The following is a 27298-nucleotide window of genomic DNA, read 5'->3' on the forward strand; positions in this document are numbered from 1 at the left end:
ATTTCAAGTCCATGTACTCTTGTGTGTCTCTGATAAGGACACGTGCCATTGGATTTAGGGTCTACCTGGTGATCCAGGATGATCTCATGTGGAGATCCTTAACTGAATTACATCTACAAAGATGCTTGTCCCAGGTAAGTATTCACATGTTACGGGGGTTAGCTCCGGGACGTGTGTTTTGGGGGGCCATCATTCAACCCTCTACAGTGAGGGTAGTTTAGGTGTTGGTGTGTCCCTGGGAAAGAGCCACTCAGTGCTCCTGGGTTTAGACTTCAGGTAGGGCCTTCTTCCATGGTGAAAGCACTGGGAAGGAAGACGTCAGAGCCAAGCTGCTGTTTGCAGTACCCAGGCAGACAGGTCCGCCGCTGTCTCTGAGTTCCTGAGTTCTTGATTCGGCAAAATGATGCCTGTGGACCCCAGACAGCTGAGGGAGAAGAAGCCATGCCTGAAGGGACCACCCACCCTCTGTGGCAAAGAAGACGTAGGGCCAGGTGGGGTGATGGCCTCCTCAGCAGATTCAGGCCTGGAGATAGAAGATGACCAAAGCCCCGGGGACCCATTTTCCCACCCTGTGTCTTGACACAGCATAGCCCTGAGTTCTGACTCCAGCCAAGTGGACACTACTGAATTGGAGGCCATGAGCTTTCTGTCCCACTGAACGAATGAATAGAGAGTCAAAATAGAAATGGAAGACATACTTTTCTTACTGTGCTAGTCGGGGTTCTCCAGAGAAACAGAACCGTTAGGGGAGAGAGAGAGAAAAAAAAAAGAGACTTATTTTAAGGAATTGGCTCGCACGATGGTGGTCCTGGTAGGTAGGTCTGAAATCTGCAGAATAAGCCAGCAGGCTGGAAATTCAGGTGAGAGTTTTTATGTTACAATCTTGAGGAGAATTCCTTCCGCTTTGGAGAACGTTAATCTTTGCTCTTAAAATCTTCAGCTGATTGGATGGGGCCCACCCTCATTATACAGGATAATCTGTTTTACTCAAAGTCTACTGTTTTAAGTGTAAATCACATTGAAAACAAAACAAAACAAAGACACCTTCACAGCAACATCTAGCTTCATGTTTGACCAGACAACTGTGCACCATAGCCTAGCCAAGTTGACACATAAAATGAACTATTATCACATTTACACATTGGACTACATGGATTGAAATTCAGACTTGTTCTTCAAATATTTCTGAGCACCAAGGATTCTCCCCTAGAAACTTCAGAGAGAGTGTGGCCCCGTCGACATGTTGATTTTGGATTTCTGGCCTTTAGAACTGTGAGGAGAACACATTTCTGTTGTTTCTAGCCACTCAGTTTGTGGTAACTTGTGACAGCAGCCCCGGGAAACTATCCACCCACTGATTGTCTTCCCTCTGGGGGGTCCTTTTGTAGACAAGGCAGGGTAGTAGGCTACGCTTACTCATCATGAAATTCTTCTGCTCTAATGTATATGCCAGGAATCTTTTCCATTCCCCTCTGGGACTGAGCTCTTGGAACTCAGAACGTCAGTAAGAGACTCGCTGACTAAGTCAGAGGGGCCTGAGTGAAGAGGGTGAAAAACATTACACCAGAGTCATCATTTTCAAGTGATCTCTCCTGAGAACTTGAAAGCCATCTTTTATTTTCCCCCTGAAATTGTCCTGAATTCTCACTTAGAGGGTAGACACACAGTCCAACAGACACATGGCTAAGGAATTCGTCCCAAGAGCTGCTTCCTTAAACATGAAAACCAGTTCAGCCCCCATTCCTTTATTTGCTTTGTGTAGTAAGCACACAACCAACTTCGCTAGATTTTCCTGATGTGTGAATTCGACTCTCTGTGACCAAAAGGATTCCCATTAACCTGGAAATAATTTCTGGAGCGATATAACTTTGGCTCCGAGGTTGTTCCTGATCGTTACTTGTCATTTCCAGGCCCTGCTCTTGGTTCCCTGGACTTGCCTGTCTGCCTTTTCCCAATAATGGGTTAACTGCCACACCTCAAAAATGTCCCAGGTTCTAAATGACAAGCTAACCTGAGGGTCTTCCCTCCGAATAAAATAATAAATTATGTATCACTGTCACTGCACAATGATTTGACTACAATTGACCTTGGAACACAGCAGGGACGAGAGGCACGACCCCGGCAGTCAAAAATTCACATATAACTACTCATTGGTCCTCAGACTTCCTGTCCCAACCTCGGATCCAAAATACAGTTGTCTCTTGATCAACACAGATTTAAACTGCACAGATCCACTTGGGCACAGATTTTTAAAGGGTCAGCTGTATCACCTTGGCCTTCATGTAGACCTGGCTCCAGATTCCACCTTTGCTTTAATAGGTATGTGACTTGTGGTTAGTTATTTAAACTCTAGGAGGCCTCAGGTTCTCTATCTCTGAAACAGAGATAATAACATCTAGCTTAAAAGGCAGTAGTTGTGAAGAGTAAAAGAGTTATAATATGAAAAGGAATTAACACTAATGGTGTCATCTTTTACCATTTCTCATTCATTTCTGAATGAATTCTTTACCAACCACAATAGTATACTATGTAGCTATTAAAAATAATGCTTCATTAGAGTGTTTAATGCTGTGCAAAAGGCCTGTGTCATAATACTAAGTGAAAAAGATTATTAAGCAGCATGTATGATACGATTTTAATTTAGATTAAAAAATACAAGAATCTATACAAATTCTTATATAAAAATTTATAGAAAAATAGAAGGATACATACCAAAACTTTCATGGTGGTTATCATCTCTAACTGGTGGTTTTTATGAGTAACATATATTTCCTTTTACCCCATAGTTTTTAAAGTTTCTATATAGTACACTTATAATTAGGGGGAAAAAATGGTGTGACCTTGGTCAAGTGACTTTGCCTGTTTGCTTATTGGCAAATTGGGAATAATAAGAACTTCTTAAGATCAAAGGAGAAAATACATAGAAAAGTGCTTTGCAAGCTATGGAAATCCTAATTTAAGAAATCAGTGTTTTCTTTGCTAACTGGTTATGACTGAGTTATGGGTAGTTGGTATTGGGCTGAAAGGAAAGTTTGGGCACAAAGTCAAAGTTCAATGGCACCATACATCCTTTCGCTGTGGACTTGAGATGTATGCGTGAGTGTGATTATGTGCCCTGTGCGGGCTTACAGGTACCCATGCTCAGAAGGGCCTCACACTTGGCTTAAGGCTCTATTGTGGCCAGCTTGAAATTCTTAATGCTTTGACCATGGGACCCAGTTTGTACAGGCCACACAACTGAGGTAGTCTATCCGGAATGTAGGTGACTGTGTGTGACGCCATGTGTGTAGTTAAAGAGACTGCATATTCTACAGTAAAAATGACAGATGAGAAATGATGAGAAGGAAGGATGTATCTTTGGCTGCACCTGGAAGATGCGACAGGCAGGAATGAAGGAATTGGTACCTAGTGGCAACTAACCAAAATGGGAATGAGAGCACATTGCCTTTTTAAAATATACAATCTGCTGGCAAACAAAACCAGGTAACTGAACTCCAATTGACGGACTTTCTCCTGTCAGTTCATATTAAACATTTGAGAATTTGTTCACACTTTAAATAAGATTCTGAAATGGAAGACACTCCTATAAACATAGAAGCTGCCCATTCTAAACTGTATCAGCTGGCCATGTCTATGAAGGGAAAATATTAGCTAAGAAGACACTAAAGTTACACTATTGGTAGGATCCATTTCTGCCACAGAAATCCTTAACATGATCTATTTATCTGGAGAGAAATGTATCTCAGGGATCTGGGTAAGACTCAGCCAGATGCCTCTGGCTTTGCTCATGCTGACTCCTTCTGAAGGCTGAGGTAATGGGGCTAGATGATAGAGCGTGGCTGATAGTGATTGGCTGTGGCCACTTCATCACAGCCAATGTGATTGGGTATTTTGAAATTGTATTTAGCATACTGCCTCAGGGGGTGGGGGTGATGTCATCTTAACTCACTGGGAGGAAGTTGGTTGCTACTAGTTTCTGAATTAATCAGTTCCTCTCTTAGTGAAGTAACAGATTTCATACCAACCAAATAAAGAGCTAAACATTTGACATCAGTGCTGCTACCCCAAGCATTACTCAAAACATTCTTTTTGTGTCAAAGAGTCTCCTTTCACACCTTCTTTTTAAGTATTACCAATATATTGTTTTAATCATAGTGGTTAATTTTTAAATTGTAGAAAGGTAACACAACAGAAAACCTTCTACCACACCTGCATTGGTCTTTTTCATGCTGCCAGCAGTTTTCAATATCTGCAATAATGTGCTCTGTCATTTGAGATTTACACGCCCCTTACTTTTAGAAATAAGGCACCTTGAAAGTTTACAACTAACAATGGGAATTTACAAAAATAACAGGAAGGCCTGTTGGTTACTCAATGGTCACCTTTGTCTCTCGCTCCCTACAGAAAATATATCTATGTCCACATCAAACAGAAACATTTATTGTTATGATTTTTATTCAGATTTCATACTTACAGATGCTAATTTTATGCTCTGGCACCATGCAAAAATAAAATCTTTGCTCCACGTAGGTGAAGTATATCAAACAATTATTCACCCTAACATGAAGAGTTCAGGAATTCCAATGTCAGAATTTTAAGAGCCCTAAAATAGGTCACTAATTTCCTATAGCTAAGGATTGCAACACAGTTTTGTGGGGTTTTGTTTTGTTTGTTTTTTAAATCTAGGACAGTGTTTTTTCTGCTATAAGTACAATTATCATTTTCATAAAACTAGATGTTGACATGTTCTGAACATTCACACTCAAAGAAAATGGCTTTTGATTTCTTGGTGGAGGAGATTTATTTTTATTTTCCTTGTTCCGTTACCAAGTGGCATACATTCAAAATGGTTGAAGCATATGCCTATATTTTCTGGATCTTCTCAAGAGTCCAAGTACAGTCAGATTCCATAACACTTTGTGCTCCTGAAGAAGACTGGGAAACACAGGGTGCCATTCAGCCAGTTTGCACAAATTTCAAAAAATAAACCAAGCAAATTCCCTGGTAGAACTCCCAGGGTATCAGTTTCCTATTGCTGCCCAAAAAAAAAAAAAAAAAAAAAATCACCACAAACTTAGTGTCTTACAACAACACAGATTTATTCTCTTACATTTCCACAGGTCAGGAGTGGGGCTCACTGGGCTAAAATCACATGTCAGAATGGCTGCTTTCCTTTCTGGACGCTCAAGGGGAGAACTGTTTTCTCGTCTATTCCAGCTTCTAGCGGCACCTGCATTTCTTGACATGTGGTCTCTTCCTCCATCTTCAAAGTCAGCAATGGCCATTCGAGTCTTTCTCACATGACATCACTCTCAGACAGAAACTTTGCCTCCCTCTTGCCCTTTCAGGTCCCCTCGTGTCTATATTGGGCCAGCCCAGATACTCCAGAATAATTTACCCCTCTGAGATCCTTAATCACAAACGTGAACCCCCTTTGCCGTGTAAGGGGACATATTTGCGGGTTTGGAGATTGGAATGTAGACATTTTCCTTCAGCGTTCACTTTGTCCTGCTTTGTTAGACAAATTGACATCTGACTGCTTAATTAATCCCTTTTCCAAAGCATGTTGGCACCACAGTTGGTGTGGAGTGTTTTTAGTGTTCTGTGAATTTGGACTGGATTCTTTGGGTCATTTGCAGTTAAGTATACCTACGGGCAAAAATGCCCACCAGAAAAGCAGCCATCACGGCTCCTCCTTTCAACCCAAACACAGTTAAAAAGAAAAAGGAAAAAATTTGTTTAAAAAATGCAAGGCATCCCCAGCCAGCAGCCAGATTTCAGACTGAGATCAGATTAGGACAGTCCAACCCTGGGGTGCGCACCATACTTCCACTTGTCTCCTAATTGATCCTTTTGCTCCAAAAGGGCTTTAGGAAACTTTAGAAAGGTTAGAGGCTTACCCCAAAAATAAAATCTAGCCGGACAATCAGCTCTAATGTGTCTTTTGGAGCAAAAATTAATATAAGAACCGGTTTTATTTTACTATAAGACTGGGTCTTATATCATATCATATCATATATCATATCATATCATATCATACCCAGTCTTATTTTACTATTATATTATATAAGACCCGGTCTTATTTAATGTTTGCTCCAAAAGATGCATTAGAGCTGATTGTCCGGCTAGGTCTTATTTTCAGAGAAACACGGTAATACACCCCACGTCACTGAGCACAGCTACGGTGGAGGCCTCCTTACTAATGTATTTGGCCGAGTGGCTGCTGTGGGTACCAGAGAATGTAAGTCTTCTTCTTCCCAATGCCTTGTGTGACGTTGACCTGAGTCTATCCAATTCAGAAGTGGATTGTAAGCGTTTAGTCCTCATTTCCTATGTGTTTACTATTTTCCTGAGCTTTGGGAATGTTAAGGATTACTTGGACCCCTTCGCTGTGTCACTAGTGCAGATATGCCCAAGGGCTGTGATCTCTGTCAATAACATCAGTGCCCCGGGGATAGAAGTCCTGGGCACCCTCTCCACGTCCTTCCCCACCGTGTTAGTGAGGATCCAGGAAGTGAGAGCTGTTCCATTCTGAGCCTGCTCGAAAACATCAGTTAGAACGCTACCTGTTTAAATAAGAAAAATATGTACATAAAGAAATTACCGCAATTCACTTTTAAAGAACTCTTATTCTATTCAAGAAGGAATATCCCTAAAGAAGGGATCACCGTGATGAGCCCTGCAACCATCTGACACCAGACCATGCTGTCACAATATTACTGACTGTATTCCCCGTGCTGTACATGACATCCCGTGACTTACTTGCTTTATACCCAGAAATGTGAAACTCTTATTCCTCTTCGTCTTCCCCCCTTTTTTAAATTTTACAATGACAGTTGACATTCAATATTATTTTATAGTGTATAGCTGAAACTAATATAATATTGTATGTTAGCTATATTTTAATAAAAAATTTTAAAAAATAAAATAAGAAGTATAAATTGTCAGTTACAAAATATTTATGGGGATATAAAGTACAGCATAGTGAATAGAGTCCTTAATAGTGTAATAACTACACATGATGTGAGGTGGGTGCAAAACTTATTGGGGGGATCACTTTGTAAATTATATAAATGCCTAACCACGATGCTGTATACCGGAAAGCAATACGATATTGAATGTCAATTGTAATTGAAAAATAAAAAGAAATTTAAAAAAAAGGAATATCCTTTCCCTACTCCAGAATTCAAATTCATTCCTTGAAAGATGATGATTAGGGATCAAATAAATCTTTTTTTTTTTTTAACCCACTGAGGGTCTTAACCCTCATCCCTATAGATGGGTCTATATTACAAACTATAAAGCAGAAAGATAATCAGAAGTGAGCAAAACCATCCGGTGGTTTACACTGAATAAACTCACCAAGTCGCTGGCCTTTCCAAATTGACGCTGGATTTATAAAACAAAGTTCTGAGTTCTGTAGCCATCCAAAGAACCCCATCTAGAGAAAGAATGGGGCGTCTGCTTTCTGTAGTTTTCTCCCAGGCAGGTCAACCTTGCTTCTCTACCTAATCTCCACTGCCTGTCTTTGCACAATCATTCGGAGCTTATAATAGAAATCGTTTTGTCTGCATGTAGTGGAAAACACCAGTTTAAACAGGATGTTGGAGAGCACAGCGACTGACCCAGAACCCGGGCCAGGGCAGACATGAAAGCAGGAGCGTTTCATTCACAAAGGTTTTCTGGGACCAGCTTTTTCTCAGCCTAAACAGAGTCACGCACAGGCTGGCCCCACGCTCCCACACAGCTCCCAGCGTAGAGGCGATTGCTTTGAAAGCTCTGCAGAGCTGCAGCCTCTGTGGACGGCAGCCATGAGCAGGGCTGGGAGCAATTATCAGCTGAAGACCATGTTCCTTTGCAAAGGGAGCCCTTCTGCCAGCTACTACCCTTGAAGAGCACGGGGGAAGGAGCACAGCCTGTCCCACGCCTACTCGTTTTCTTTCCCTTCAGTGGGGCAGTTTCAACTGATTTTGATTACCCTGGCGCCAAATAAATGAAAACATTTCATAGACATATAATCATCCATCACTGTGAAGAAAGAAAAAATGTTTCATGTTCAGTATGTTTATAAATACACTTAATGAAAAAAGGACAGCGCTGTCTTTCCCTCACTACATCGCTGTTGCTGGCGGCCAGATAGGCCTGCTCCCAGGTCATCCCCAAAGCCTCCGGCACCCTGCCCTCAGACATGTCACCCTGACAGCAGGATGGCGTTCAAAGTCAGTCAAGTGAAAGGTCCTGTCCCTCCAGGGCCACCTTCTAAGATCTAGCCCCTCTCTCAAGACAGGAGAGGGACGTGGAGCCAGGGAAGAGTAAGTGTCTTGTGCACTAACAAGGCAAAAGCCAGCCGTTTTTTCCATCTGGCTTAAGATAACCCAAGTGAATGAAGCAGCACCGTTTCAAAAGAATTCATGAGTTCAGCTCTCACCTGGGGGCTGGTTTGAAATGAATGGCAGGTTGAGCTTCGTATAGTGTATGGGTTATGCCAACGCCAAAAAAGAGGGGGGGAAATCTATGCTGTTGGTTTTTCACACTGATCTATATGCTATGTGTGCTGCCACCGAAGGTAGTTTTGGCTTTAGGATTTATACATGTGGTGATAAATCTTTTGGAAAATGAATCTGAAGCCATCAATTCTCTCTAACCCCTCTCTCATCCTGGCTAGGTCTTTTAGTTTGGGACCCCATGTGATCTCAGGCATCACAGATCATCTCAGAGGCCACAGTTGCTAAGAGTTCTATCACTATGGAAAACAGTGTGGGCTATCCCCTACGTGTGTTAAATCAGTTTGGATCCTCTTTTCCTTAAATGTCATTTCTCACAATGTGTTAAATATTTGCATTCACATTTGACTCATAAGCAGGGCCAGACCACTGGGGTATGTAAGAGACTCCTTACAAGTCATTCATGCAAAACACATCTCCGTTTAAATCACAAGGGGTGCCACCAGAGGAGGGAATCCATTCATTCAAATACTACAAAGCGCACTGTCATCAATATCACTGGAGACCGCTTCTCACTTCAACAAGGGCCATGAAATCATCCCAGGACACAGTAAAGAGGAAGGCCCCATCCTGCTGTGACGTCGCCAAATCTGGAAGAGGAGAAGCTGTGACTTTACTTATTTGACGAGCTTGTTATTCTTTCAGGCAGAAACAAATGCAGAAGTTGGAAGTTCTGTGGCCACCCTCCTTTGATGTGGGAGCCACCCAAAGCAGGAACAAATGTCTGCTCTTCCCGAAGGTGGGGATTACAGCAGCCTGTTTGAAACCTGTGTGCATTTCGAATGGGCTCCTGTGACACCTTGTACACTACGTAGGACCTTCTCTGAATCTCAGGATACGTCAGATCCAGTCTTGGAGTAAAGTGGGGAAAAGGTTGTTTAAAGGGATTTACACATTTTCTGTGGATGCTGTTCAGAACCTGTCAATAAGTGGAATTGCGGGAAGGCGCTCCCACCGCGAATGAAATAACAGTGATCCTGGTTCACACGTGCACTGAGATTTAGAATTCATGAAGCAAGTCAGTGTGTATTATCCCATTGGATTATCACAGCAACCTTGGGAAAATGAGAAACTGATGAAGGAGATGCATGACGTGACAGGACATGACGTGCCATGTTTGTGGTCAAGTAGCTGTGGAAACGGTAGGGGCCCCTGAGCCAGCTGCTCTCCCCTATACCCTCTTTTTACTTTGTGACACTACGTCTGAATCATCTTTATTTATTTATCCTAGTTGTGGCAGATTGGTTTCAAAAATGGCCCCAACTCTTCACCCCTCCTTGATTATTCATCCTTTATGATGTGACTGTGCAGCACTTCCCATGAAGAGCTGAAATCCATTTCTCCACCCCTTGAGCTGGGGCTGGACTGGGGACTTGTGTTGGCCAATATGATGCAGTAGAAATGACACCATGCCAGTTCCAAGCTTAGACCCCGAGAGATAGTATATGCATTTCTGCTTGCTTTCACTGTCACCTCCACATTTGTGAGAACCTGCGTGTGCTGCCATCCTGGAAGATGAGAGACTACATGGAGGAGACCCCGGCCGCCCCAACTGAGGCTATCCTAGATTAGCCAACACCCAACCTGTGGCAGAGCCCAGACAAGGTCAGCAGAGCTTCCTCCCAACCTACAACTTGCAGAAGACGTATGAGTGAGCCCAGCTGAGACCAGAAGGATTACAGGCTGACTCGTAGGCCCAAGAACGATAAATGTTCACTGTGAAATGCACTCAGGATTTTGGGATGTGTTTAATTCAGCATGGTTTGGCAATAGATAATTGATGTACCAGTACACCAAAAAGTGCAGGGCCCCTACCGCTTTCTAAGTTCTAATAGTACCATAGCAATGAATGAGATATGCCCTTTGTACTCCAAACTTTACAGTCTGTCAGGGAAGATAAAGCGTGGCCATTGATAGCAATAATGTAGGGTGTTATGCATTATTCATTGCATGAGTGGTTAAAAAGTGCCCAGGGTATTTGGAAGAAGGAAAGATTTCATGGTCATTTTGAGTTACTTCACAGACAATCTAGTTACCTGCTAAATCATGCCATCCCCTAGTTGAATAAAATCTAAAATGACCTAAATGCATCCTACATTTTATGACGACATGGACAAATGCAGGCCTCGGCATGGTCAACTTATATTATCCCTCAGAAATGCTATTTAAATCTCTGAAGGGAACATATGACCTCTTTGTAATATAACAGAACACCTTATAAATAATGCATATTGTGGACACAAGGAAGACAGTAAAATTTGGGTATTGCCTCCTACGGAGCCTCTGAACTTTAGTGAAAACATTTTTGCTAACCTCAGCAAGTGATCCCCAGTGCTGATCTACAGAGTACGTGAAATTTTAATTCCTATTGAAACAAATATTTTCTTTCCTATCTTAGCTGATTCATGATTAAGAATAACAACAAAGGCTGAAAGTGCAGACATGGAATAGTCTCAGCTGTATTATGCAGTAAGGACTGTGCAAAGTGTAGAGCAGCCTACCTGGGTTTGAAACTCTGGCTCTCCCACTTTCTATCTGTGGGGGTCTTGTAAATTACTTAGTCCATTATACCTCAGTTTTCTCATCTGTAAAATGGGAGTAAGCATGGGTTTGTGAGAATTAAATGAGTGTAAGGTGCTTAGTTGTGGGGGACATCAACCAATTACTGTTACTAGTATAATTAGTAAACTTTTAATGAATTTCATTGTTGATAATGTTAACATCAAGTTTTCTATCATTTTGTCATTTTTTTTTCCTTTTTAAAAGGGAAATATTTCAAGTTATTAAAGGGCATTAATTTGGCAATTAAAATAAATAGACTCACTCTTTTCTGTTTGTATGAAGATACATCTTTATATGGTCACCAAAGCAGAATTTTTTTTTTGTTATTATTATTATTTCGTATCTTTTTAATCTAGCTCCTTACTTTGGTTGAGATGCAAAACTCTATTTGTTCATGTCTACATTAAATATTGGGTTTATTTATTTTAGAGTTTAGATCTATTAGTACAAGATTTTAGGACTTACTAAAAATGGAGTCATTTGGCTAGAAATAAAATATGTGATGTACCCAGGATCCTGGAAAAAGTGATAATGTGCTCAAGTTTAAGGCATTTTACTTCCTTACTCCTGGACCCCAGTGCATGTATGACCCCAAGTGCAAATGGATAACAAGGAAAAAAAAGTAGAAGACTAAACCCATTACCTAGAAAGTTCCGGCCAGATGCTAAAGTAAATCAGAAATATGTTTGCAGTGTTTATCACCCAGACGTATTTTGGAATGAAAACAGCAGAAAATAACATTGTCTTCTTTTACAACAAAGTTAATGAGATGTCAAAATCTGGAGCGACTTTGTTTACTCTCCATATCTTCCCCAAAGAGAAAAACTACTGAGGTATAAACAGCCAATAAGAGGTAACTCATATTATTAGAGAAATAGAGGGGACATTTGTAGAGAGGTGAATTTAATTAAAGGCACGTATTTAGCCTGGAAAGCTAAGGAGTGAGAGATATACGAGTAATTTAAGTTTTAACTCTTACAAAGGTTACAAATTAGGGCAATAACTAAGTCGATACCGACTCATAACATATTATAACTTGAGGCCAGGGCTTACAGTTGAAGTCTGTTGATAGAAGTACAGTACAATGTTACTTTGCGCAACATATAGTAAATGTCTAGAATGCTATATGTCTTAAAACAATTTATTTTTCACTCTTTTGATAAGCACCCCAGGGCCAGGCACCTTGTCTTACACATACTTCCCCCAGCACCCAGCCCGGAAAGCAACACAGACTGAGTATGAAAGTTCTGTTCACTGAATAAGTCAAAGAATGTGAACTTAGATAAATGCGTGGGTGCTACATCCATAATAATTTAGTAAGGAAACAAGCGTTGATTTGAATGCAACTCTTACTTGTTAGCACCTGAAACATACTCATTCTATAATAATCCACCAAGAAACTAGACACAACAACAACAAGAAGTTGACATCAGAGAAAGAGAGAAAACCCTGAGTTAGGTAGATATTGGTTGGAGCCCAATATGTATGTATGAGTCAGGGTGGGCCAGTTGATGGTCACAAACTCTCCACATCTCAATGGTTTACAACCACAGAGGTTGATTTCCTCCCATGTTCCCTGCAGCTGCCCACTGGCTGTCTCTGCTCCTGGCCTGCTGAGTAAGCAGTCCCAGCCAAGTCACTGCCCATCTCATGGCCGAAGGAAAAATGAAGGCACGGGCCATGTGACAGTGAGGCACAGGGGAGCACAGAGAACACTCTGGATGATAATTCAGTCCAACCACCCAGGAAGATAATTCTGATTTCTAATTTAGTGATGGTAGACATGCTTTCTGCCCGTTTCAATAGATGGCCCATATCATTGATGCTATTCTGATAATTTTTAAATAATTGCATAAAGGAAGAAATGCTTTTCATATTTTGGGACCAAACTAGAATGTGGCAAATAAAAACAATTTCTTAATTCATTTGCACTCTGCGGGAGGGAGCATGACCATAAAATTGTGTCTTCCCAGTCTTCCCCTGAGAGGTTTGAAAGGTAATATATTTTCCTTTTCTCTATCATTTATGCAAAAGATCCCCCAAATAGCACACTAATTAGTGATAAATAGCAACACAATGTCATCACCCAATAAGATCTAACATGTACTTAGTACTTAATATGTGCCGACAATTTTTCTAATTGCTTCATAGGCATTAACCAATTTAGTCCTCATAACAAACCTGTTAGATATGTTATTAATGCCATTTCACAACAACCATATGAAAAAAAAATGATGTCTCATCCCCATTTTTCAGGTGAGAAAACCAAGGCACCAGTAAGGTAGGTTGCTTGCCCAAGGACATATGACTAGTAAGGGGCTGAGCTGGGATGCAAACTCAGGTGGTGTGGCTCCAAAGCGCATATCCATAACCCCTATTCTAGACGGCCCTGCCGTCTAAGTGGGACAGGACTTTTTGTCTAACAGGCCTTTTATTCCCTGACATGGTGCTTGAGACATAGAATGTGCTCAATACACACATATTGAAGGAGTGAAAATCTTAGCCCCTAAGGTATGAAGTGGTGAAGGTGTTTTCAAATGTCTCTCTCTACTCTAGTACCCCTCAGCCTCTGCTTTTAAATGTCCCTTTGGGATTTTTCTGCCGAAGACATACATGAGGGGGAAAAAGAGATCCAGTTTTCCTTTGATCAATTTCACGGTGAAATGTTTCATAGATGACACACTAGTTATGTCCTGCCTCTTACCCTTTGTTAAATAGTTTGCCCAGCACCGTGCGTGACTTATACCAGTCATTTACTCAAAGTAAGTCAGGAGAGACACTTCCTAAATTCTCCATCTTTAGCTGTACTGCAATCAGCTATCCCTGAACAGAAGCGGGAGAGCGTCCCCCTGTCAGATCTGGAGGCCGGCTGCTCAAAGGAACCCCAGCATCATGAAGAAAGTCAGAAGTTCGCAGCGGCCCCATCCTCGGGTGTCCTGTTGTTTGAGCATTTGCCGCCTGCCCGGGGTGGTTGGTAATTGCTGGGCTCATTGTGTGCCTTTGGTCTCTCAGGTGTATTTCCTAAACCAACATAAAAAGAAAATGGTAAGGACCAGTACATGGAAGTGTTTATGTGTTCAGCTCCGGCCAATTGCTTGAGCCCGAAAACAAAAGTCTGCGCAGATGGAAGCGTGCAAGATTATGACGCTGACTGCAGTGGAAACCCAAGCCTCTCCTTGCAGACTGTGCCCAAGCTCCCAGCTGTCAGCTACCTGCCATCTAGTGTGGTTGCCACCTAGCAATTAGCACGCCCGGGTTCTCCTTTGGAAAAGGAGCAGAGAAGAACAATAGCACAGCGAGTCCTCTTGGACAAGAGAGCAGGTGAGTCCAGCATGGAACAAACAAGGTAAATGATCCCTTGTGCCATTCTTTCTTACAATTGGACAAACCGCTACGTAGCAAGGTGAGCCTGGTATTAAACTCTCCTCCAGGGCTTTGAAAGGGCTGCAAGAAAAAAGGAAGAAAAAGAAATCCACACCAGCCTGCAGTGATTGAAGTCCACTGGTGTCCTCTATTATCTCCTCCCGTCTGCTTAAATTTACTCCAAAGCTTCCTGCTTCTTAGGTGATATGTGTACATATGTATATCTCACATCTTGCCTGTCAACTAGGACTCACAGATAAAATACAAGACACTTAAATTTGAATTTCAGTTGAACAATGAATACTTCTTTACCATAAGTACCTCCCATGTAAATTTGGGACAACTAAAAACTTTTTCACGTTTTTTCCTCTAAAATTCAGAGGTAACAGTGCAGCCTTTTTTTGTTTTGTTTTGCTAAATCTGGCATCCCTACCTTCCTTGCATCACAGAAGTGTGTCCCTGGTAGAGATAAACTTGAATTTGAGAGTAAGTGATGGGCCTATAGTATGTTGCTCCACTAGGTGAGGGCTTGAAAGACAGTGAGATCACCAAAATGTTCCAAATGTTTTCAGTCCACCCTAATAGAAAGGGTGAGCTAAAGCGCATTCACTCATTGGGTGAGTGGTAGGAATAACAATGGAATCATGGAGTTGAAAGGTGTGTATTTTAATAGGTGAAAGGTTGTGAACCTGTAAGATTCTCTCTTGCTTCTCCCTGTCTTAATAACCAGATCCTAGGTACTCTAGGGACAGCCCTGTCCTGGAAACAGGACAGAACAGGGGACATAATTGTCAACAGAGTCATACCTCCATCTCTTCTTTTGAATTTCCATTGGCATCTCTGCGAAGGGTGCACTGGGAGGCACGTCATTCCGAAAGCGATAAAACAATTTAATCAGCATGATTTCGTGGCTTTATCTGATTGACCTGGGAGCTAGAAGCCTGGAAGGCCCTTGGTGAACACTTGAGTAGATCCAAGGAAAAGATAGGTCTGATTAAACACCAGTGGCGAAGTATTTATAGTTGAGGCATCAAACTAGATAATCTCTGCCTATTAAGATGCTGTAGAAAAATTAATCATCTGACTTACCATTAAATTAATTCTCTTCTCTAGGTCTGCCTTTTGTGTGGTTGACTAGCTATAGGAGCGTGGAACACCAAAAGATAATATGTTTGGGCTTGCTCACATATTGGTGCCAAGTGAGGGCAGAGCATAAAGTGAAATCAATATTCTGGATCCAAGTGTGTGTGTGTGTGTGTGTGTGTGTGGTGTCTGAGTGTGTGAGCATATATAGTTTTTAAAGTGAAATTTAATGCAAACTAATTTTTCAGGTGGAAAAAATATCTCATTAAGTTTCGTTTGTCTCAACTTATCAAGATACAACTCTAGATTTTTCTGGAGCAGAAGGTATAGGCTACACACATGTCAAGTGAGGCCAGAGTGAGAAATGTTCTGAAGAATCACTTATCTAGGCAGTCTTCTGTTTGCTTCCAATTATCATAAAAAATATCTCAAACATACCCTCAGAATCTAGCTGCTTTAATGGAACAAAGAGTAGTCAAATCTTTCTTTTATATAATTTCTCTCCGTTCTATCACAGTAGATGTTTCGGACATATTTTTTGAATTGGAATTTAAAAAGCCACATCACCAACTTAGATATATTTGGACAAACATATACATGTAACAATTAATTTTATATTGACTTCCTATTCAAGCAAAGGAGCTGCTTGTCTACATTCCAGCAAAATTGGATGCCACTCTTCTGTTTAGTCTCAGGAGGCGTCATGAAGGAACAGATCTCAAGTGGCTCTTTCTTGTCAAATCTGCTGAACTTCGCCGTCTTTGTTTCTCTTCTCTCTCCTTTCAGCATCTAACTGCTTCTCTCCTATCCTTTGAAACATCTTCCTCCCTTGGCCTGAACCATGCTTCCTTTTGCTTTATCCTGCTTCTCTTGCCACCTGCCTCTAGCTTCCGCCTCTTTCCACTCCCCTCTTGTGCATTCCCCATCTTCAGCTTTCTACTTTCTTTCACTTCGAGAGTGACCTGATTCAGCCTCCTTGCCTCAGCCTGCAGCTAAGTGTTGGTGCTTTCTGCATCTCTATCTCTTCCCCAACAAAAACTACTATCAGGATTATGCAATAGTACAAACCACCCCAAAACTTTATGGCTTCAATCAACCGCTCATACCTCCTGGGAAGACTGGGCAGTTTTACTGGTACCGGCAGGGTTTGGCTGGTCAGTTCTGGGTTAGGCTGGAGCTCATCTAAGTGTCTGATGGTCAGCTGGTCCCTGGATGACCTAGGATGACTTTGGCTAGGATCCCTGTCTCTCTTCCAGGTGTCCCACCTTTCAGTACACCAGCTCAAGCACATTCAAATGGTCAAGCACTTTTCCAAGCCTTTGCTTCCATCACGTTTGTTATTTCCCATTGGCCAAAGCAAGTTATAAGGCCGACCTCAGAGTCAGAGGTTGAGGGGACGACAGTTAAAGGGTAAAGGGTCTGACTGCAGGAGGCATGAAAAACTGAGGCTGTCAATGCAGTCAAGCCATCACAGTCCCATCGCCTTCTGTCCCCATTACCTGTAGCTTAGTCAAAGTGCTTGTTACCCCACAGCCGAAGTATTACAGCCCCTGGTTCCCCAGCTGCTTATCCTAACACAGCGTCATCCTTCCATCCATCCTGTCTGCCTATCCATCTACCCATCAATTCATCCACCCCTTCATTCATTCATTCATTCATTCAAAAAATGTCTACATACCAAGCTCAGTGATAGTTGCGAGAGAGATAATAATGAACAAAAATAGCCAAGAACCCTGCCTTCAAGAGTCCACGGATTAATGGAATAATCATAGGTGCTACTTCCAGATCAATTCTCCAAAATCTCCAATTTCATCCCGTCACATGCCTGCTCCAAAACTTCTGATGGTTCCCCACTGTGTATAGAATTGAAACAAATTCCTCATCCTGGACGTTGAGGTTCTGCTTCACTTGGCCCAAACTCCTCATGTTCTCCTCGTGTCTCCTTCATCAATGCTGCTGTCTCTGCCAGGCTGGGGTTCTCACTACCTCCTGAGAAGGCTGAGATTTTCTCTGAGCTGCCTGTGGCCCCGGGGCTCTGCCTCACCTTTAGAGCTCTCCCTGCCCTTTTATCTATCAAAAATGTACCTGTCTAATGCCAACAAAACAAAATGCGGTTCTATCAAGGTCCAGCTCAGGTCTCTACTATGCCATGGCTGCCGGCTTCTCAGCCATACAGTTTCTTCCTGACTCGGACACCACCCTTTGCCCAGCACATGGCCTTTGTTCAGTTTTGTGAGCCAAACCCAGGGTTGGGACTAGAGTGAGGCAAGTGAGGCAACCCTGGGTGCAACATGTAAGAAAGCGCTCACTCTTAGGGTCACACAAGTTCAGGGTTGGCACCGAGAGTCAGTACTTCCTTAAATTTTGTATCCTGGGAAGCTCAGTCACCTCTTCTCACTCCCAATCCTGGCCATACCGGTTGTTTCGGCATCTGTTATTCATTTCTTATGTGAATGGTTTATAAGATTGTGAACCTTCTTCTGAGCAGGACTGGTCTTTCTAGTCCAAGATTAGGGAATAAATACCCAGTGACGTAATTGGGTACTCGATAAATACTAAGGGAAGTAACTACAGTTGCATGGAAAGTGGGGTGTTCCTGATATTTGATGAAGTTTAAGGGAAAGATCAGAAGAAATAAAATGCAGGGGTAAAGGGGGAATTGAATGATTCTGCCAAAGATTAAGACAAGTGAATTCACGTCATGATAACAGAATGGAAGGAAAGCAACACTGCTGTGATGTAGGGTGTTTCTGACAGATACGACACACGCTGGATGTGGAGGAGGATGAAAATCCTGAGCCTGACTGGGGAGTGGGAGAGACCCTGATGGAAATTCATACAGTTGGGCAGATGGAAGAAGGGGGCTCTTAGACGTGAGTTTCTGTGTGAGGATAAAGCTAAATAGCTTCATAAACACATAAATGGCGATGGCCCAGGTAGGGCTGTAAAGAGAAAGGAGGCCCACTGCTCATGGAAATGTTCACTTTAAAAGGAGGAGGAATTGACAAGGAGACCAGTCAAAAGGACAACAGTGGACTCCTGTTTGAAGACAGACAAACGTGGGGCAGGAAGAAGTTAAAGTTAAATCACCTGCAAAATTTGGTGAAGTGCCTGCATGGCCCCTGAACGTCTTTCCATGGAAAATTATATTAATCAAGACGTAACAAACAATGTTCTCAAGGAGCTTGGAAGTTTTTTAAGTGTCCCAGATGATTTGGGCATGATTTCAGGCCTTTCGACATTCACTAGGGTGGTTTTCTGAAACCCCCCTGACATCTTTTGAACGCCCACTCGGAATCTGAGGAAGGGCTCCAGCCTTGGTTCACACCGTGAGGTCCAGGGGCACCAAGATCAATGTCCTTGAGTTTTCCTTTTCAAAATAAATCAGAAAAGCATAAACAAGCAATGGTAATATCTGAAAGAGCACAGGGAAACAAACTAAGAATAATTCCTCGATAATAGTCAAAGGCCATGAAAACTCTGACGTGTCCTGTGAGTAAAGATCATTGTCCTCTGAGGATAGAAACGCAGGTGAACTGTCTTCCTTTTTACCTCCCCGTGATCCTTTACTTCCACTAAAGCTTGTCATTCTTCCAAATTTCCTTATCCTGGAAGGAAGATTATCTCAGATATAAGGCCTGTGTGTGGGAAAAAGAAGACCTTTCTTCCTCTCTCCTCCCAGAAATCCAGCCAGTTTCTGAACTGGCAACAGGAAGGGAAGGGAATTTAAAGAGGAGGAAATTAAAATACACACCACACAATTTTAAGTGTGATATTTTGTTTTCTCAGTAGTGTTGATGTTTTTTAATTTTGACATTTTGAGGTTCTGGAAGCATTTGCAGCCTGCCTAAGTAGAGCTGAATGATTTACTTCCAAAAGAACATTTAATTCAAAAATTAAGTGATCTCTCCGGATTTCTTCAGCATCAACTGCACAGAATATTTTCAACTTATTCTTACCCAGACCTCTACTTTCAGGTCCTGATGCCATGTGTTTATGATACCTGGCAAGTGCAAGTATTAAAATTCACATGTTGCACGTTTCCATATTGAAACATCAACCACAGGTCTCCTTTTTATTCCATTCAAAACCACTTTGCATAGTCCAAAAAGTACTGGTCCTCACAGCACCCAGTAAAAAAGGTAGCATTGTGCCTCGATTTGTCAAAAGTCATGTGGACTTTTGTTAATTTGCCTGCCACCAGGAAAATGAATAACAATTACAATCAAAGTCCAAAGTTCCTGAAGCCAGGTGTGTGGATCAGACTGGGGACACTCATTGTTTGCCACATAAATTGAATTATGGAATCTTACACTATCTGACCGATGCGAATTCTGGCTTCCTCATTTCTCTTTGCTTTCCCTGCCTGGATCTCATGCTAAAATTAGCCTCCAGGTTGGAGGAACAGGCTGGAAAGTTCAGTACCAACTCGAAATGTTTTCCATCATTTGCCCAAACCTCGAATGCTGAACATTTCTAACATTCAAAGAGGTTTTGTTTAAGTTTTCCAGTTTTACCCTCCTGGTTTCAAATGGCACCAGAAGCAGAAGAGCCAACATTCTGTAAGGAGAAGCTATTCCAAACAAGATTTCTGGCCCAAGGCAGGCCTGAAAGGATCCAGACGCATCTGGAAGAAGTAGCCAAACTCCTGGGTGCCTGTGTAAACCGGGCCTCTGGACTCTGGCAGGGTTGGCTGTTACAAGAGGGTACAAGGTAAGGTTGGGTCCCTTCTTTTGGACCAGTGCATAGGGCATGACATCTGCAAAGCCGTGGCCGGAGCGCAGAGGCAGGTAACCCGCGGGGAGGACAGCTGTGGCAAGACAACTGAAGCCACCTGAAAAGCTGCCTCATGAACACATGCTGTGCGTCTGGAAGAACTCACAGGATTAATGTGTTTCCAAATTGCAAACTAGGTGAAAACTGAGAATCCGATGCCCCTGGAGGAAAAAAGCCTTCTGTTTATATACATGTGGCCACCAGCTTGGTAGATGGAGCACACGGGAGTCTCTACGTTGTGTGTCAAACCTCAAACCATAAACTTCACCCAAACCCAGGACTCGAGATGAGAGGTCCGAGAGATAATCCAAGAAAGCTCTATCTTAGAGGATATGAGCCATGCCTCGCATGGGTTTCTGCTGTCTAGAAACATCCAGGGCTTACAAAATCATGCCAAGGCAACGAGAGAGAAAAATTAGACCTTTCAGAAAGCTGTAAGGAAAAAAGAAATCTCCAAGAATGTAGAAAATTAGCATATTAAGTCTACCAAATTCCTACATAGGCAAGGCTTCCCCCTCAGAGCAAGGCTTCTCAAGCTTTGGTGTGTGTAGGAATCACCTGGGGATCTAGTGAAAATACAGCCTCTGATTCAGTAGGTCTGGGAAGAGCCCAAGCCCTGATTCCTAACTTGTCCCTGTGGGGTGTCCCTGCTGCTGACCCACAGGCCCCACTTCATGGAATGAAGCACTTTAAACTCTTATGTGTGAAACAATGACCATGAAACAGTTTTCACGTCATTAGACAGCTTTCATTTGATGAGTTGCTTTTTTTATTTTTTGAAATCCTGTTTCCTCACAGAGCCACACAATCTTTAGCTAGGGAAGGTTAAGGGAAAAAAAACCTGAAACTCTTGTCTGGCTATAAAATCAAGTCTTGTGGTGACTTACACTGGAATTGTACCTGAAGGACAGAGAGACGTGTGTGTCAGACGCATGTGTCCCACTGTGGACACCACCATGAGGGGTCCAGGAAGAAAGGTCTGTAACTGTTGGGCCTGAAGAGCTCTCTCGTTATTTTAAATCACTGGATTGGCCAAGATCAGATTATTTTCATTCCAGGAAGCCCTGACATCCAAGTCTCAGTTTAAAAATCATCATTGAGGTCATTGTCAGCATGACACAGAAGTTTCTGGATAGTACCCCGGTTGGAGCAGTAAGATTTAAAAACTACGGAGAATGTGTGCTACAGAGAGAGAGTTTGGCAGCATTACCCTCCTGGGAGGTTAGACTACATCCAGTGTTTGGGGGAGCCCCGCTTTGGGGTCCATTTTCTGGCCAGAGAACCTGCTTTACAATAAGCGTGTTCAGAGAGAGCACACAGTGGTCATGTAATGAAGATGCCTAACAGACAATGTTTCATGGGACAGGACTGCACTCAGAAGTCTACACATTAATTACAGGGTTATGCAACGATGCATCTTTCCACCTTTGCTGGTATTTATAGAGCCATTAAAAATGACACCTGAGCATAGTCCCCTCCCCCCAGTAGTGACATGTAGAAGCTGTAGCCAATCTGAGTGAGGCTGGAAACTGCCATCCAGTTCCTTGGCAAAGCCACAGTCGGCTGTAGCCACTTGGGTACAATTCCCAAGGCAGCAGCCCAGGGTCTGAGTCATTTGCAGGAAGTAGGACAGAGGGTGTGGGTCACTGCACAAACGTAAAGAATCCTAAACAGCTCCAGCTCAGAGAGGACTGAGTATTCCTCTAGACGGCTCACTGATGACATACGGGTATTTCTGTCTTGGGCTCCTAAGGAAGTGGTAAGGCCAAGTTCATCAGCCACCGGCTCAGTCTTTGCTAATTGTCATGCCTTGGAAGATGCCCAGAAAGGCTCCAACTGTCGCCTCACCGAGCTGTGAAGTTCTGCTGTGGCTGTTGTGTCAGATAACACAGAGGAAGGCAGTGCCGGGCTGAGGTGCATGCCTTCAGATTCTGCCCCCTGGTGCCTCCTCAAAACCCCAGCCCTGACGATTGATTACAAATGATTACAGCATAAGGTGAGGCCTCAGCAAACCCCAGCTTTACTCACCGTTGTCTTTAAACTTGACCTGTCCTACAAAGACTCCACTGGGAAAGATGCGCATTCTGCTCTAGCTAGGCCCTCAGAGAAAAGCCAAGAATTCCGGTGGTGAGCTGACACATACAGCCAAACCCACCCCTCACGCATCTGAACACTTAAAGCTGAAAGCATCTGGGAGTTTCTACAATGAAACATTGAAAGGATTTATCTGCATCGCCACTTGAATTTCTAAGTCATCACTGAGTCTGAGGAAATGGCAGCTGCGTGTTACAGCCTTCAGCTCTCAGGAGCCTCCCAGGGAATAGTAAGTGTAGTAAACAAGGGACTTGCTGTGGGGCTGAACCCACATTTGGCTTTCTTGGGGAGCACAGGAGCGTAACATGAAGTATCTTAACCAAGAATTTGCACTGCGAGTCATACGCAACATACATGACATCTGGATATTAATAAACTTCATAACACAAATATGCACACTATCTTCTTGTAAATATTAATAAGGTGTCAGCATTGAGCAAGCTAACTTTACACAAGTCTGGGAGAAAGCAGACACTTGAGTTTCAATTCCTGCTTTAGTCAAAACAGGAGTAAGTAAAAATCATGTCTATTCCTTTTAAAGGACCTGGGCCATTTGCCCTTGAACACGGTATCACTGTGAGTGTGGGCAAAGGGAGTGGGTGAGGAAAACATCGGGGGGTTACTCTGATGGAGCAGACTTTCCAAAGGGCCTTGGCTGGTTCCTGCAGGCCAGCTTGGGATCCAGGGTTGGCATTTAGAATCCATCATCTCAGCGTCTCCTGAGTGTGTGCGTTGAAACTTCCAGTGTCCAGAACGCCATGGAGGATGCATGGGGATCGCAGCAAAATAAAGTGATTAATTGGGAAAGGAGAGTCTTACTGTATCTTGGAACTTTACCAAGAACAATATTTTACTCGTTAGCAGGTAAACCAACGAGCAGGAAAAAGAAATATGTGTGCCCAAAATGGCTTGTCCACAAACAGACTTCTATTTTTCAGCACCTCTAAACAGGCAGGTCTTCCTCCAAAGGCAGGAGATGAGCTGTGTAATGATCTTGAGTCAACCCCCTGAGAAGGGGCTTGCTCTGGAGAAGCGTCTCCTCTGCTTCCTCTACGTATCATGCATTTGTCTCCGTAATGCATTCAGTGTGGTTATGATAGCACCGGCTGAGTTTTACCTACAGGTGGGGATTATTGATTCAAACAGAGCTACAGAAAGGCATGCAGTGAACTTTCGCAGGTGAAAACAAAAAATAAAATGTTGCAAAGTAGCCACTGCTTTTACCCAAAATATAAAACCTCTGTTTTCTTTCTTTCCCTTTAGCTTCCTAATTTGAGAGTATGTATCTGTGTGTGTGTTTTCATCACACACACAAAATTAATGTGCTTTCCTTTTTTCAGGCTTTAAAATACCGGTAAGTTGCTAGACCCTTTTAGGGGTCAGACTCTCACCAAAACATTTCCTTTTCTTTTTGTTTCTTTTTTCTTTCCCTCCCTTTCATAGTTTCACTTATGCCGTAATACTCTTTGCCAAGGGCTGAATTCTCCTGAGCACCCGATGCCCAGCATCTTACATGATGGGATCCACTTCCTGCCTTAACAGCAGCCCGGTGCCAGGGCAGAATTACTATTGAATAAGCAGCAATGAAATCTTAATCAAAATAATCAGTAGTTCCAAAAACCACAAATAACAACAACAGGACCCGAGTTCCACTAAATCAGCAAAGACCATTGATATAATAAGAGACTGAGTCACTTTTTTCTACAGTGGCTTTCTTGCACAGTCTACTCGGCTATTTTCTTGCACAGCCTGGGGGAGGCAGGTGGAGGAAAGGAAGGGCATTGCTCAGAAAGTAAGAAAAAAAAATTGACATCATTGAAGTCACGTGATGGGCAAGAACCAATTAAGAAGAGCTGTGGAAAGGGGAACAGTTAAATTTGTAATTTGGGTTGTGTGAAAACTTCTTTGGGCCTCATAAACAACCACAGAACCACAAGTTGGGTAGGCTGGCAGTGTCAGAAGTCTAAGCCCGGCATAGTGGTCAGCAGGCGGGAGGAATCACACTGGCTGCAAACCACAGGGTTTCGCAGAGCGGTGAACATCACCAACCCACAGCCAAGACACCGCTTTTTTTTTTTTTTTTAATCTTTAACAATTTGAATATTTGTTTTCGCAAAGGTACATTTTTCATAGGGCTCAGGGAGCCCCAGAGGTGTCGAGGAGGGGGAAAAAAAGAGATGTGGGGAGCCATGGCTGGGGGTGAAGTTAAAACAGTGACCTTTCTTGGTTTTCGCTCCTAAGGTAAAAGAAATCATTGAATCCCCCGCCTTCAGAAGAGGGTGCATTTTCAGGAGGAAGCGATGGCCTCAGACAGCATATTTGAGTCATTTCCTTCGTACCCACAGTGCTTCATGAGAGGTGAGTACATGCTGGTCTTTTAATATCGACTTTTGCTCAGCTTTTGCAGATAATGAAATGGCAGCCTGTTGTAACTGGTGCAGATAGACGGGCTGATTCCCTGTCTGTTTGGTGGGAGGAATTCAAACGCAGGCGTATGATTACAAGGCGATTGGATTACTTATCCATCAGATGGCAGCTCTTCAGAAATGTTTTAATAAATACTTAGTTAAGCTGCTGAAGTGTTCAGTCGGTGTGTGAAAACTTTGTCAAGTGCGAGTAAGTTGGGCTGTTCCTGATTAAAATCCTGGAGATTATAAAGCTTGCACGAAGCTCTCTGGATTTTCTTTTGCTGTCCCTTGCTTGGAATGACAGCGGCTGTGTTGCCCTGAACTCAGCACGCTGTGTGGCCCACACTCCAGCCTGCCCCGGGCTTTGGCACATGCACTGCCGGCCAGGAGGGCTGTGCCAGCCTGGGGCGGAGGCTGAAGTAGGCACGCAGATAGGCGTTAGACCAGCCGCGGGACTTCAGGGACAAAGGGGCCACTCGGTTGTCCCCAAGAGGCAAAGAGTGCAGGAGCCGGGCAGGTTTGTGGAGGTTGGAAGTTCCCGGGTGAGGCTGTGCTGTGCTGTCCCTTGTAGTCTCAATGCACAGAAGCAGCCGGCATCTTTCAAGAGAGAAAGAAAGCAAGTTGTCTCTTCCAGAGGTCTTGCTCACAAAGAATAAATAAAGACGTTTTCTAAGTCAAACGTTGCTGCAGCTTAAGTTATCAGATTGCAGGACTCCTAACAGGAACAGCTAATGTGGAAAACCTGTCTGTGTTTTTGCAGCCAGCCTCCTGCAATGTGCAAAGCTGTAGCGGTGAGGAGTGCGTGTGTGTGTGTGTGTGTGTGTGTGTGTGTGTGTCCGTCCTTGCTCGTTCTGTGTATCTTTGGTGGGAAAGGAGGGCCGTGCTTAAACCAACAAAAATAATAAAAATGTCACAAAGGCATTGCAAAGTGTCAGGGCACGCACTTTAACCAATGCCTGCGAAGTGTGGCTTGATGGTTTGGCAGAGCTGAGACGGAGTGGGATGGGTTGGGGGATAATTAATTTTCTGGCTACAACTCTCGAGCGCACCCAAATAGTATCTGTGACTCGTTATTTATTCATACAGCCAAGTGAGCAGGAGAATGCAGAGGGCTGCCAGGCACTTTGTCACAACAAACGCTGTTGTGAATGCCACAGAGTTTCTAGGTTGCTGGGTGCCTGAAATTTAAACACTTGACAAGTGTGTGTGTGTGTGTGTGTGTGTGTGTGTGTGTGTGTATGTGTGTGTGGTGTTGGTGGTGGTGGGGAGAGGATTTCAGAAGAAGGGGGAAGAAAGCAAGTCATTAACCGATTCAAAGCTTCAAATTAAAGGGTTTTCAAGTGCTGCTTTACTGGCAGCTGAGGAAATTTTAGTGAAGTTGAATCATGCGCTATGTATGAGTCACACATCTTTGCAGCCCTGGGCTCCAGTGGCCACTGGTGAGAAGCTGCGAACTGCTCCCTCGCTGCATTTCCTCTGGGTCGCTAACAAGCAAAGGAAGCAATATTTGTAGAATAACAGAAAAAAGATCTTCCTGCCTTTACTCGCTTTCAACACCTCCCCCCTCCAAACGATGATTGTTTCCTATTTTATCAACTCAGGAAGGCAGATTCAGGAAATTTTCAAAGATCTCACTGGGCAATAGATTGGACTTCTGTGTGTGGTGCTGGCATGCCTTCGGTCCTTACCGGTCGGACAACAAAGATAAGAAGGGGACCCGGCGACCTGCACAGACAGCAGGCAAGGGAAGGAGCCTGGCCGCTCACACGCCCCACAGCTCCCGGGCCCCTGGACAGTCACCCACCCACCCCAGGGTGGGAACTAGGAGCAGTTAGTTTTCAAGAGGGCTGTGGGGAGAAGACCCTAGACCCCAGCCAAGACTCAGAAGGGCTCCTGGCAGAAGGTCTTTTTATTTCTTCCTCTCAGTAAAAGGAACTCGGGGCCTTTCATAATCTGTATCTCAATAATAGAATAATGAGATTTAATTTCAGAGAATCAAAGTGAAATCTTGGCAATTTCCCAGTTAAGTTTCTCAAGGTGATCCATCAACATGACGGTTTCAGTTGTCTGGATTAGCACCGCTCCTGGGAGCTGGCGAGGTGGCCAAATGTCATTGCTTTGGGGACTATTTGGGGTATTGCCTTAGGGACGGTGGTAGGACAATCACCATGGACCCCAACACACTGTTCTCGCTCAGATTCCTCAGCCCTGTTTCCGTAGCCTGGTCATCAGCAGCACCCAGTACCGTAGTCCTTTCTTGCTGCCCATAATTTACAGCATCTGTTCCCTCCCCAGCTGCAAGCTGGAGAGGAAAACATCTCGTGTTCTTCCTGGGCTGGTACTTGATTCGTCCGTGCAGTTCTCACGGAGGGACATCCACTTTGGGCGAGATGTCCACGTGGAAAATGGGGGAGAAGGAGAGGTGTGGGAGCAAGCAAACCACGACTCCCTCCTCCGTGCGAGGCGAGTGAGAGTCTGAAAGGCCGGCATGCAAAATGAATGTGGTCT

At 43.4% G+C, this 27298-nt stretch overlaps 1 protein-coding gene across 2 annotated transcripts in view; it reads left to right on the forward strand.

The window, feature by feature from the left end:
* Positions 1–24293: 24293 nt before the first annotated feature.
* Positions 24294–27298, forward strand: part of RUNX1 (RUNX family transcription factor 1) — a 233400-nt gene continuing 230395 nt past the window's right edge. Inside the window, exons 1-2 of one of the 2 annotated variants that reach the window (XM_019730263.3) lie at positions 24294–24500; positions 24624–24740. In XM_019730263.3, coding sequence (XP_019585822.1) covers positions 24683–24740 — 58 coding nt within the window. In that variant the 5' untranslated portion in view covers positions 24294–24500; positions 24624–24682. The remainder of the gene's footprint in view (positions 24501–24623; positions 24741–27298) is intronic. The other variant, XM_019730261.3, reaches the window with a different exon arrangement.

The sequence above is a fragment of the Rhinolophus sinicus genome, chromosome 17 (assembly GCF_057876585.1).
Source record: "Rhinolophus sinicus isolate RSI-liver-muscle chromosome 17, RSI-T2T, whole genome shotgun sequence".
In the NCBI taxonomy this organism is placed as follows: Eukaryota; Metazoa; Chordata; class Mammalia; order Chiroptera; family Rhinolophidae; genus Rhinolophus; species Rhinolophus sinicus.